Here is a 13,953-nt window from a genome sequence, read left to right as displayed (position 1 = left end):
AGTTTATAATATGCCATTGAAAATACATACGGGTGAGGGGTTCGGATGGCGGTCGCCATGTTGCTCCTACATCTTGAAAGTACATTAGACAAAGAGGGACATATCCGTTCAAGCTTCGCTTTTCGCGTTTTAACACTCGATGGCAGTCATGAACGAGGTCTAACTGGAAGCCATGTTAATCTTGGACTAAATCGGCCACCGTAGGAGTTAAAACGAAATCGGAATTGAGAGGACCAGAAACTAATATTCGCTGGATTGTCATATACCTTTACAACGCTAGATGGGGGAAAATATCACACAGTGTAGCTTTAAGTGGGTCAAAACACACTTTAGTTTAACAAATTGCATAAAAAATAAATTTAGACTATAATAAATGTTTATTTACTGTTAAATAAAATGCAATTAAGTGTCCAGGAACAGTACATTCAGTTCACACTTAAGTATATTATTTGCGTATTAAGTACTTGTTTTAAAAGTAGTGTACTTTTTCTCAAGGGATCTTACTGCTTTACAGGGTATGATTTCAAAACCTTTTTTCTTAAGGATTTATTTTAAAACTTTCACACCTTTTTGGAATATTCCAAAACTTCCTCATCAGACCAACCCAGGATGCAGTCGACTATCTTTGATGAACTGCTGCTGTCACAGTTGCATGATTTGGCTGCATTCTGCAATGACGATCAACATAAGGACTTGAGAAGACTATTAAATAATACAATTATGAAAATATAAGAAGATTATAAAAGGAAATGAAACCTGGGCTATCTGTAAAGGATTAGCCATCACTAAACCATGCCAAAAGGCAGTCCCGCTTTCTGCAATGGCACGATGAAACAGACCAGAAGCCAACGGGGACAGAATCTTGAAGACATAATGACACAGAAAGTGACTCAATCATTCCATACAAATCATTTTACAATCATTATGGCTGAATTATGGTTTCTACAGATACTAAATAAAGATGCACACCAGTGTTGATACGCTGATTCCCCCAGCAGACTCTCCAAAGATGGTCACTGATCCAGGATCTCCACCGAAACTGTGGATGTTCTCCTGGACCCATTGAAGAGCGGCCACCTGGTCCAGAAAACCATAGTTTCCTGGCGCGTGTTCATCTCCTGTGCTGCAAAAACAAAAGGAACCTTTTACTATCTGAATTTATAATTAAATACAGAAACATGGATTCATATAATAGGGCTTAAATCATGTGCACTAGTGATGCACCCAAATTTGTTTATTTCTATTTTTTATGAAACACCAAAATTTGCTCCCTTTCAGTTGGTTATGTTCAACGTCACATCGGAATGTGCCAACAAATTGGGATCTCGTCTCGAGAGCCCAATCACCTTCGAGTGTAAACTAAACGAGCCATTGCACATTGGCATGCGAGATTTGCCTTTTGCACTCCACCCTGCATTACAGCTATAAATACGGAAGCAGATGCAAGGCACATTCCGCTTTTTCGCTTCGGAGCAGAATGGTTCTTTTGTTCCTGATCAGTCAGAAAGAGTCTGTTCTACGAGCCTGCAAGTGTTTTTGGGGAAGAAGCCAAGAGCATTTCCTGCTGTTTTCATACAGCTAAAAGAACTTTGAGAAAGGGAGCCTTCAAATAGATATTGCTGTTTATACAGCGTGAAAGAGTGAGGGCACATTGCACTATTTCCTGCCAGTTGTGCAATGGTCATTTCCCCTTTTGTGCTTCAGCACTACTAAAAGAGCTTATTTCCCTAAAATAGCAAGAAGAGATGTGACACTGAGTCCACAGCAGGATCACAGCAGGGGCTAACCCGCCGAGTCAGTCTCCGTGGGCCCCTCACTCCTCTAGCACAGTGGTTCCCAAACCTGTCCTGGAGGACCACCAGCACTACACATTTTGTATGTCTTCCTCATCAGACACACCCACTTCAGGTCTTGCCATCTCTACTAATGACCTGATGAGTTAGATCAGGTGTGTCTGATGAGGGAAACATGCAAAATCTGTAGGGCTGGTGGTCCTCCAGGACAGGTTTGGGAAACACTGCTCTAGCACACTGCAAGCTGTGGAGCTTCTCACGCTCCGTACGCACGAGACGCCGTAATCCTAATAATTTGCGCTATATCCTAACATCCTCTGCTACTTTACTCTTTATTCCAATTGGTCTCTGGAATTGCCAGTCGGCTGTAAACAAAGCAGACTTTATTTCATCTATTGGGACTCATTCTCAGCTTAGCCTCATGGCCCTAACTGAGACCTGGATCAAACCAGAGGACACTGCCACTCCTGCAGCACTCTCAAGCAATTATACTTTTTCACACACTCCTCGGCCTATTGGGAGGGGTGGGGGTACTGGTTTGCTTATCTCAAATGATTGGAAATTTGATCCATTACCGTCTCTACCGGCCAATTCATTTGAATCGCACTCAATCACTATTACTCACCCTGTTAAAATCCATGTGGTAGTGGTCTATCGTCCTCCAGGTCACCTCGGTAACTTTGTGGAGGAGTTGGATGTGTTACTTTCTAGCTTCCCTGAGGATGGCACTCCACTGATTCTGCTTGGCGACTTCAACATCCATCTTGATAAACACCTAGCTGCAGACTTCAGCACTCTACTGACTTCATTTGACCTTAAGTTAGTATCTACTACGGCTACTCACAGATCAGGTAACCAATTAGACCTGGTCTACACACGCAACTGCTCCACAGACAACACTTTAGTTACTCCATTACACACCTCAGACCACTTTCTCATCACTCTTAACCTCATACTGACTCCTGATACAAAACATACTCCTACACAGATTACCTTTCGGCGTAATCTACGCTCACTCTCTCCCTCTCGCCTATCCACTATGGTTTCATCTTCACTCCCTCCACCTGCTCAGTTCTCAGCACTGAACACTAACAGTGCTACTGACACTCTTTGCTCCACTCTAACATCCTCCTTAGACAGTTTTTGCCCCCTTTCATCCAGACCAGCCCGCCCCACCCCATCTGCCCCCTGGCTGTCTGAAGTTCTCCGTGAACATCGCTCTGGACTCAGAGCGGCAGAGAGGAAATGGCATAAATCTAAAAACAATACTGACCTTGCCTTTTATCAGTCTCTTCTCTCTTCTTTCTCTACAAATGTCTCCACTGCTAAAACAACATACTACCACAACAAAATCAACAATTGCTCTGACTCTCGCCAACTCTTTAAAACATTCTCCTCTCTCCTTTGTCCACCTCCTCCCCCTCCTTCATCAACTCTTACAGCTGATGACTTTGCATCATTTTTCACCAACAAAACAGCTCTCATTAGCAAACAGTTCTCCTCATCACTAACTGACACGCACATCTCAACAACTAACACGAACACGCTTCCATCCTTCTCTCCACTCTCCGAGGCAGATATTTCTAAACTCATCCTTTCCAATCACCCTACTACCTGTCCACTTGATCCTATACCCACTCACCTCCTTCAGGCTATTTCTTCTTCAATCACTCCTGCACTCACTCACATTGTCAACACTTCTCTTCACACGGGAACCTTTCCCACAGCATTTAAGCAGGCTCGGGTAACCCCACTGCTTAAGAAACCCTCTCTGAATCCAGCACTTTTAGAAAACTACCGACCGGTATCCCTTCTGCCTTTCATTGCAAAGACCCTTGAGCGAGTTGTGTTCAATCAACTCTCTAGGTTTCTTGAACAGGACAACCTCCTAGACAACAACCAATCCGGCTTCAAAAGCGGCCATTCGACTGAGACGGCCTTGCTCTCGGTAACTGAGGCACTGAGACTGGCAAAAGCAGCTTCCAAATCCTCAGTGCTCATTCTGCTGGATCTGTCTGCTGCTTTTGACACAGTTAACCACCAGATCCTCCTGTCAACACTTAAGAGGACGGGGATCTCAGGATCTGCTCTCCAGTGGTTCAGGTCTTACCTCTCTGGTAGGTCCTACAGGGTGTCATGGAGAGGTGAAGTGTCTAAGTCTTATAATCTAGCTACTGGGGTTCCCCAGGGCTCAGTCCTTGGACCACTTCTCTTCTCCATCTACATGTCATCATTAGGTTCTGTCATTCAGAAACACGGCTTCTCCTATCACTGCTATGCGGATGACACTCAACTCTACTTCTCATTTCAACCAGATGATCCTACAGTCAGTGTTCGTATCGCTGCCTGTCTGACAGACATTTCTGACTGGATGAAAGAGCATCATCTTAAACTCAATCTTGCAAAGACAGAATTACTTGTTTTCTCAACCAACCCAGCACTTCATCAAAATTTCTCCATTCAGCTTGGTTCATCGACCATAACTCCATCAAGGACAGCAAGAAACCTTGGAGTTGTGATTGATGACCAGTTAAACTTCACTGACCACATTACTGCAACAGCCCGGTCCTGCAGATTTGCTTTATACAACATTAGAAAGATTAGACCCTTCCTATCAGAACAGGCTGCACAACTCCTGGTTCAAGCTCTTGTTCTCTCCAGACTGGATTATTGTAATGCTCTTCTGGCTGGGCTTCCAGCATGCACTATCAAACCCTTGCAGCTGATCCAGAATGCAGCGGCGAGAGTGGTCTTTAATGAGCCGAAGAGAGCGCATGTTACGCCTCTCTTCATCAAACTGCACTGGTTGCCAATGGCTGCTCGCATCAAATTCAAGGCACTAGTTATCGCCTACAAAACAACCTCTGGCTCGGCACCAATATACCTAAATTCACTTGCTCAGACTTACACACCCTCCAGAAGCTTGCGTTCTGCGAACGAGCGGCGCCTCGTGGTTCCATCCCAAAGAGGCATGAAATCGCTCTCACGGACATTTTCCTGGACCGTTCCTACCTGGTGGAATGACCTGCCGATCTCAATTCGTGCTGCCGAGTCTGTAGCCATTCTTAAAAAACATCTTAAGACACATCTTTTCCATTTGCACTTGACCAATACAGAATAGCACTTACTGATCACCACAGCAACGACCAAAAGCGTACACTCCGGGATCATATCTACGTCTCTCATCCGGATTTGCGCCTTCAGGCGGGTATGTTACATAGTAATCATAACTATCAGAATCCAGTGTTCTGTATATTGCGTACGTGAGTTTTTGTTGTAGATGGCTATTGCTGCGCGTTTAGCTAGAATACAAAACCAACCCATTGGGCCACTGAATCTGCATTAACGACAACAGCTGGGGCAACAGCCTTAGTCCTAATGGGTTGTAGCTATCTTAGCTATCAAAATCCAGTGTTCGGCACTGTGCGGACGTGAGTTTTTGTTGTAGATGTCTGTCTTTTTAAAAAAAAAAAAAAAAAAAAAAAAAATTGTGTATTGTGCTAATTAATTGAGATTTCTTACAGCTCTTACAGGTTTTTGGCCTTGTCTGTTCCGTTGCTTCTATTACTCTCCCCTTTTTTGTAAGTCGCTTTGGATAAAAGCGTCTGCTAAATGATTAAATGTAAATGTAAATGCTTCTGGATGACCGCCCTTGTTCTTCCTATGGGGGGCCGGTCGTTTCATTTGGGGCTCCGTCAGACAATCAGATGTTGTTCGCTGTATTGGAATGTGAGCTTGAGTCCTCTGGGGATGAAGACTCGGCTATGTTGCCCTCTTCGGAGGTAGAGTAGCGTTGCCTGAGCCTGACCCAGAGCTATGCTTTCCTGGGCCGCTGAGAGAGTCGGGCTTGAGTGGAGGCATCCACCGTGTCCAGAGACCTTGTTGTTTGACAAATTGTTTCTGGGGGCGGCCCGCACTGGTTCTCAGCACACTGAGAAACCAACCGGTCCGGTTGCCTCGTCCTCCACCCTCACTACTCTCGATAGTGGGATGGTTGCGATGCAATTGTGTCCAAAAAGCGCTGCTTATCGCCTAGAGAGGTAATCTGTGTTTCCCATCCAAGGTCTGTAAGTTCTCGTCCGTTCTGACAGGCAAGGATTACAGAGTTGCTAGACTGGTCTTCTCTTCCCAGCACACAATGGCTCTCCTGCAGGTCTTTCAGGTCAAGGCGCTAAAGGAGTTGCACAAGGGTAGTGCTGACCCAGGGCTGATGCAGGAGCTGCGCACAGCGACAGACCTCACCCTGCATGCGCTGAATGTCGCTGCATGCTTCCTTGGTCAGATGTTGTCCACACTAGTGGTCCAGGAAAGCCATCTCGGGCTGAACCTGATGGATATGGTTCACAAGTATCAGTTTCTTGACTCCTAATCTACCAGACTTTGCCTTTTCAGCGATGTAGTTGAGAACTGCTGGGAGGAAGCGATTAAAACACATCCTGCCCCGATGGCCAGCTGCTACACTGGGTCCCCAGCTGCACTGGCACATCAATTGCCACGAGTTGCTATTGCTAGCAGTACTAGCAACCTAATAATCCCCATATCCTGATTGGGATATGGGGACCTGATTGGGATCATGGCCTCCTAATAATCCCCATATCCTGATTGGCTTCATCACTCGGCCTCCTCTCCACCAATCAGCTGGTGTATGGCGAGCGTTCTGGCGCAATATGGCTGCCGTCGCATCATCCAGGTGGATGCTGCACATTGGTGGTGGTTGAGGCGATTCCCCCCTTCTATGTAAAGCACTTTGGGTGCATTGAAAAGCGCTATATAAATCGAACGCATTATTATTATTATTATTATTATTATTATTATTATTATTATTATTATTATTATTATAGTACGTCTTGTGCTGGGCTACCTCAAATCACAGCTACGAGGCAAGCATGTACTGGTCCGAATGGACAGCACTGTGGCCGTTGCATACATCAACCATCGGGGTGGTCTACGCTCCTGTATGTTGCAACTTGCCAGCAATCTTCTACTATGGAGTAAGAAGCATCTGAGGTTGCTTTGTGCCATTCACATTCCAGCCCTGCTGTGCTGCCGGGAGAGTGGAGACTTCATCCCCAGGCAATCCAGCTGATTTAGTAGTGCTTCTGGGCTGCACAGGTGGACCTGTTTGTCGTCCTTGACAAGCCTAACATTTGTAAGTACAGCCAGTGTTTGACCCCTGTGCTAGGCTAAGTGCCTATATGCTGCAACCCCTACGGTGATCCGATGTGTTTTCTTCCATGGTATGGCTTCCCAGACGGTGAGCCCATGCCTTTTCCTTAGCAGAGTCCGCTATGCTCTCCCTGCTGGTGTTGACTTCTCCTTAAATAGAATAAAGCCATCTCACAGAACTTCCATATGTAGCTAAATGGCCAGCCTATACGTGTAACTTCCACAAGGCAACTCCCTATATGTAGGATGTGGCCTCCGTAATGTTCCCTTCTGTGTGGATAGGGCATGCTTTCCCAGTGATATTCAACTTCTTACTGTATGGGTCAAGCAGAACATTAGTAATCGACCCTTGCTGTGTAAGACGAAGGGGCAGCAATAGTGCCACTTTGTTAGGGATCCCAATTTATCAAATTGCTGTTAGACCAAAAATATTCGCACCTCATAGTAATAAATCAATATTTTTTGATAGTTCAAAGTTCATTAAGCATGGTATGATCCGGTGTAACTGCAAATAATTCATGGTACCAACCTAATGAACCCCAGCAGTCCCAGTCTGTACTGAATCAGCACCACGACCACATCCTGATACGCTGACAGAACGGACCCATCGTAAATTGAAGCTGAACCAAGAGAAAATCCTCCACCATGAATCCAAACCATGACCTAGGAAACACAAGGAAACATTTTCTACCCAAACTCGATCAGGACATTCAATCACAAACAGCTATTGTTGATCTTACTGGTAACTTGGTGTCTTCTTTGCCAGGTTTGACTGGAGTGTAGATGTTAAGATACAAACAGTCCTCTGAGACCTCAGGAACCTCCACATCCATAGAGAGAAACTCCAGCTCAACAATACTCACTTGCCTGTCCTGAATGCACCTAAAGAAACCACGGTACATTAGATACTGGAAAGGTCTAAACACATTTGAATTTGAATACGGTTGTGTGGCATCTCACATGGGTGGCTGTTTGGTTGCATCTCTCACTCCTTGCCATGGTTCTGCAGGTTGGGGCCGAGCCAGTCTCAGTGACCCCACCGGGGGCTTGGCAAACGGTACACCTAGATAGCTATTGACAACAGTTTCCTTGCCCTTCACAGTCAGAAAGGAACCTCTTAGAGATCCTAAGTTTGTTTGCACTAAAGGTCCTGTCAAAAAAATAAAAAAATAAAAAATAATATACTAAAGATTGAGTATATAAATTTCAAAAAGATCCAAATCAACTTACACTTGATGTAAGAAATGCCTTTATGACAATATCTTTTTAATCTGAAATTGACTTGCCTTCATTCCACTCTTTTATAATCTGTGGAAGTTTTTGTGTTATGAAATTAAAGTGTTGTCCCTTAATGTTTTTTCCGGGTTTCTGTTCCAGTCCAATGCCGAGATACTCAGCCTCAGATCCATATTTAGGCCATTTTGTGAGGCCTGGACCATTCGGAGATCTGAAAAAACACACCAAAACAGGCATTCTAATGCAAAACTTGCAATACTGTTATATAATTAATGTTATTTATTTTAGTTTCTCTAATTTAGAGCATAGAAAATATGCACAGCAAAATAATCTTTGCAAAAAAATGTTTAAAAAACATTAATAAAAGTATAGTCAAAAAAAGTTAATTATCAATTAATTTGTATCAAAACAATTGCTCTTTTGGGTTTACCACGATTGAATCTCCAGATCAAAACACAGGTTAAAAAGAAGCAGAAACTAGCGATAGCATATGTAAGCAGATGCATATGTGTAGTTATGCAATCACCAACATTAAACTGCATATAAATAAAACTGTCCAATATTACTATATGAAATGTGAAGCGTTGGGGTGTTGAAGAAAAATGGTGGTGGTGGTTGGTAACTTTGAAAAAAAAAAAACACTGGCTGGGGAAAAAGTTACCGTTGATCAAAATGTATTAGATAATACTGATAATTAAGTGACAATAAATTCAATAGTAACATTCAGTAAAACACTTTGTCCCTTAACCTAGAAGGAACCAGTGTAGTTTTATAGTTGATAGTTTTATCACCAATGTAATCACTTACCCAGTGCGGGCAAAGTTTCCCCAATAAGCCATGGTAGTTTTACAAAGTTCAGTTTCTTCCTCTGAGTATTGATCTGAATTATTAAGAAGAAAGAAAATTTAAGAGACTTGGAATGTAGCCAATATCTCATTACTTTGACAGTATAGTTCTGGTTAGATATTTGCAACAAAAACAATGAGACTACAGTTAGATCTGTATATCATCAATACATGGAAACTAACAAACCTATTCCTTTATATAAATTAGGCTGTACCTTCAACTGTAACATGTCCATTTCCAAAGCAGTAACCAAAAACAAAAAAAAGTTCATCTCCATGGTCACTTCCAACAAAACTGGGTCTTTTCTTTTGAAGTACACTGGGAGGATGCTGGAATTCATACATGTATACTGGTGCACCAGCATCTATTCATGAAAAATTACTTTAATTAAACAAACTGGCATAAATGGTGCACACCACAGTGATGCATAAGCAGAGTAAACTCTCACCTCTGTGGTAATTCGCTACTTTGCGAGCTGGGATGTTGAAAAACAAGTCTCCCATTATCTCTCGAAAACCCTCTCGGATTTTGATCCTGTCAGGCGATGTGCCCAGATACTCATTTAAAACAAGCTCAGCAATCGCCTGATTCTGAAGCTAAAAGAAGTGATTTTTAAATTAAAAGAGTTTTTTTCCCCCTTTAACATTTGAAGAAAACAAAGCACAATATATTCTTCATGATTTATATGAATTATTAATTATATGAAAAATTATTATTTTTGTATCCAGCATTCAAGTCTGGAAACTTGGTATTTCCATTGTGAAACATAACAGATCAGCCTGTTTACAAAGTTTTGATCTTTAGAAGGAATAAGAATATACAGTGGGATATATGTGTGCATAACTGTAAAAAAATAAAAAATAAAGCAATGCTTTGTGATTGCATTACCTAAAATTAACACAAAATAATAAAACAGGAGAGGACCTAGAATAAAACCCTGGGGAATGCCATAACTAATTGCAGCAAATATTGATACGAGCAAATAAAACTAAATAAAATTAACCAAAATAATAGTCCTTTTGTTGAAATGTCTATCTGCGAAGTAAACAAATAAGTTGATAAACTGATTGGACCGATCTACCATGCACTTATTGTATATAATAATTAATTAATAATGTATATAAATTACTACTTCAATGTTTCAGATTTTAAACTTTTTTAATCTTGAAAAAAATTCTGCAGCTATCCCAAAAAATGTATGTCTTACATCAGAATTAAATAATGGCAAAAATGGCATGATCTGATCTCTGTCCATTCCATCCATCCACCCAGGGGGTCCCATAACCTACGCAAAAATCAAGGAAAAATTTAATATTAAGTTCACTTACTTGGATTCAGAGATTTTATATTTTTGAAATAATCTATGACTTTAAATCAATTTTTTTAAATGTGAAATTATGAAATAAATAAACTTTTGCATTACATTAGGTAATACATAGCCACCGTCATCATCAGTAACTCCAGTGATCAGAGGTACTTTGTGAAACTGGTGGGATTTAAGAAGCTCGTCTGCAGATTTGGGAAGGAACTGGCCATCCACTGTCACTCCAAAACGAAGCATTAGTTGTTCCTGTATTATGAGCCCAACATATGAAAACACACTGTTTAATGCAGAAATGGTCTTCATTAATATTATTATTAATACTGATATTAATCACTTAACGGCGTGACAGCACAAGGTTTTTTATACAGAAAGTAAAATATGAAAGCAATTAATCAAATTATATTAAATATAAACATTTCATGTGTAATGATGGATGGATGAATGTATGGTTGCAATGCAAACCCTAGCAATCTTCAGTAGGTCTTCTTCTGTCAGCTGCATCACACAGTCAACAAGCTTCTTTGTGCTGGAAATATCACAGCCAAATGCGTTTCCCACATACTACAGAAAGATACGTTTTGATTAAATATCTGTACTTCACAGTGAAAGAAAATGAAAATTGTAAATTTAAATTTGTAATGAGTTTGTGGACTGTACTTGGGCTATTGGCAGAGGGTTGGGAATCATGATAGCATCCATTGCTGCCGTACCGCTCTCTGCGATGGCATGGTGAAACAGATTTGCAGATAGTGGAGAAAGGATCTATAGAAGATAAAACAAACAGGTATACAAGCTATCAAGTCCCTACTCACTGCATGATCCCAACTTTATTTTTTTAATTCTTACATGTAAAGACACACTGACTGCTCCAGCAGACTCCCCAAAGATGGTCACTAATCCAGGGTCGCCCCCAAAGCTGTGGATGTTCTCCTGGACCCATTGAAGTGCAGCCACCTGGTCCAGAAGACCATAGTTTCCTGGCGCGTGTTCGTCTCCTGTGCTAAATGGTCATTTATCGAATACATGATCATAGAGGTTATGTCCCATTCACCGTTGTTTGTGAATTTTCAAAGACTAAATCTAGTCATTTCAATAGGAGTTCACACATCTGGAATTTCACATTAAAGGTTTCCCTAATTTTCCGAATGCAAATAGTGTTTTTTATATGTCAGTGTTTCTTCAATTTCAAGCACTTTCATGTGTCAGTGGGGTTTTTTTTAACTAACAGAATTTTAAGTTTTTAATTGTATTATTTGAAGATGCCATTAAAACAGTACTGGGATATAATGGCTACTTTTTAAATACCTTTTACATGCAGATTTTTCTTTCGGTCTTAATGGTTAAGTTCACCCAAAAATGAAAATTCTGTCATTAATTACTTACCCTTATGTCGTTCGACACCTGTAAGACCTCTGTTCATCTTCGGAGCAAAAATGAAGATATTTTTGATGAAATCTGATGGCTCAGAAAGGCCTCCATTGACACAAATTTAATTTCCTCTTTCAAGACCCATAAAAGGTACTAAAGATGTCTTTAAAAGTCCATCTCACTACAGTGGCTCTACAATAATTTTATGAAGCGACAAGAATAGTTTTTGTGCGCAAAAAACCCCAACTAAAATAACGACTTGTAAACTGATGGGCCAATTTCAAAACAAAGCTTCGAACCGTTATGAATCAGTGTACCGATTCATGATTCAGATCGCCAAAGTCACATGATTTCAGCAGTTTGGTGGTTTGACACACAAACCGAATCATGAATCGATACACTGATTCATTACGATTCGACGCTTTGTTTTGAAATCGGCCCTATCAATATATAAGTTGTTATTTTAAAAAAATTGCGCACAAAAAATATTCTCATCGCTTTATAAAATGATTGTATAGCCAAGCCAGGGCCGGCGTTTGCTATAGGCGAGCTAGGCGGTTGCCTAGGGCGACAATTGTGTTAGGGGCGCGAGCGCGCTCTAGTGCCGCCCTATACTACCCATTAAGCATAGAATCGGAAGAAGCGAAATACAACAATGTTCATTAAACATGATCATCATAGGGCGCCCCCTCAGCCACACGTTTTATTACTTATCAACCTGATTATTAGATTGAATTGATGGTGATTATTGATTATTAGTTCAGGCGTTAGGTCAGGCAAGTGCTCATCTTGCGCGTTCATCAAAAATGAGGCGTCTAAACCCCGCGGATGCACAGGGACGGAAAAAAAGAAAAAAAGAAAGGAAGAAAATTGAAAGAAAGCCCAATATGGAGGTTAGTCTTCTTATCTCAGCCAATAAGTTGTCAAACAAAATAAAATTACTTAGTATCAATCTTATCAACTAATATTTATTTTATAAATATTATTAATATTGTCACTAAGCTATCACTTGCTAGTTTTCTACATAATTACTATACGTATTGCAAACATAACTTCACTGACAATAATCTACAATAACCTACATGGATGTCATTTAAATATCAAAAGTCCAGTTCGTTATAAATATGGATAACGTATGCATGTTATTTATGAAAAGTACAAACGCTCTCTACGTGGATGTCGGAAGGAAATAAATACGGCCTCTCGTTTTTTTTTTTTTTTTTTTTACTGGAGCAGCCTAATGAGAGATGCCATATTATTTACATTAAACACAAATATGCTAATTACCTAATTATTTACGGTGGCTGTAGTGCAGTGGTAAGACGCACGGCATCAAGATTTGATGCAGATCGATCAGTGGTTCGATCCTGCCTTTTGCCACACTCGCTCTATTCCCTTTTCCCATCACATATCAAATTGGAAAGGCATATATTTTTAATAAAAAGTGAGAAAATGTTTGAAAAGTGGAAATAAAGCGTCGAACGTGTTTAATAATAAGTGCTTCTCGGTTAGGGGTAGGCCTAGGAAAACAGACATGTGCTGAATTAGAGACGATAAAAGTGAGTGGAGTGGAGTGGAGTGGGGAGTGGTGGGGGGCGCAAAACTCCATCTCGCCTAGGGCAACCAAAGAGCTAGAGCCGGCCCTGAGCCAAGCCACTGTAGTGCGATGGACTTTTAACGTATTTAGTGCCTTTTATGGATCTTGAGAGAGGAAATGACATTGGTGTCAATGAAGGCCTTTCTGAACAGAGGTCTTACGGGTGTCGAACGACATGAGGGTGAGTGATAAATGACAGAATTTTCATTTTTGGGTAAACTAACCCTTTAAAATATGAAAATACATCATAAAATATGAATCGTTATATATTTATGACCATAAAAAACTATGAGAGTGAAATTGCAACAATCAATATTTCAATATTACTGTGTTAAAAAAAGTATGTGTACTTGTTTTCCAAGGAAACAACAGTTGTACATGTTACAGTTGAAGGTACAGCCTAATTTATATAAAGGAATAGGTTTGTTAGTTTCCATGTATTGATGATATACAGATCTAACTGTAGTCTCATTGTTTTTGTTGCAAATATCTAACCAGAACTATACTGTCAAAGTAATGAGATATTGGCTACAACAGTGTCAGAAAAAATGGAAAATGGTTTCGTCTTCAAAATTCCATTATAACTTTTGATCACAATGTGGCGCTGCCCTGAAACTTTTTGA

At 40.9% G+C, this 13,953-nt stretch overlaps 1 protein-coding gene across 1 annotated transcript in view; it reads right to left on the bottom strand.

Moving 5' to 3' along the window:
- The window catches only part of ces2b (carboxylesterase 2b), a 126,746-nt gene that overhangs the window by 86,691 nt on the left and 26,102 nt on the right, over window positions 1-13,953 (bottom strand). The window contains exons 17-31 of the mRNA XM_067436585.1: window positions 11,212-11,365; window positions 11,023-11,127; window positions 10,828-10,926; window positions 10,465-10,611; window positions 10,249-10,326; window positions 9,490-9,637; window positions 9,256-9,405; window positions 9,003-9,075; window positions 8,246-8,406; window positions 7,920-8,109; window positions 7,700-7,841; window positions 7,489-7,622; window positions 970-1,123; window positions 757-861; window positions 567-668 (exon numbers count right to left, since the gene is read on the bottom strand). Coding sequence (XP_067292686.1) covers window positions 567-668; window positions 757-861; window positions 970-1,123; window positions 7,489-7,622; window positions 7,700-7,841; window positions 7,920-8,109; window positions 8,246-8,406; window positions 9,003-9,075; window positions 9,256-9,405; window positions 9,490-9,637; window positions 10,249-10,326; window positions 10,465-10,611; window positions 10,828-10,926; window positions 11,023-11,127; window positions 11,212-11,365 — 1,942 coding nt within the window. The remainder of the gene's footprint in view (window positions 1-566; window positions 669-756; window positions 862-969; window positions 1,124-7,488; window positions 7,623-7,699; window positions 7,842-7,919; window positions 8,110-8,245; window positions 8,407-9,002; window positions 9,076-9,255; window positions 9,406-9,489; window positions 9,638-10,248; window positions 10,327-10,464; window positions 10,612-10,827; window positions 10,927-11,022; window positions 11,128-11,211; window positions 11,366-13,953) is intronic.

The sequence above is a fragment of the Pseudorasbora parva genome, chromosome 25 (genome assembly GCF_024679245.1).
Source record: "Pseudorasbora parva isolate DD20220531a chromosome 25, ASM2467924v1, whole genome shotgun sequence".
Taxonomy (NCBI): domain Eukaryota; kingdom Metazoa; phylum Chordata; class Actinopteri; order Cypriniformes; family Gobionidae; genus Pseudorasbora; species Pseudorasbora parva.
This window is presented reverse-complemented; position numbering and strand designations above follow the sequence as displayed.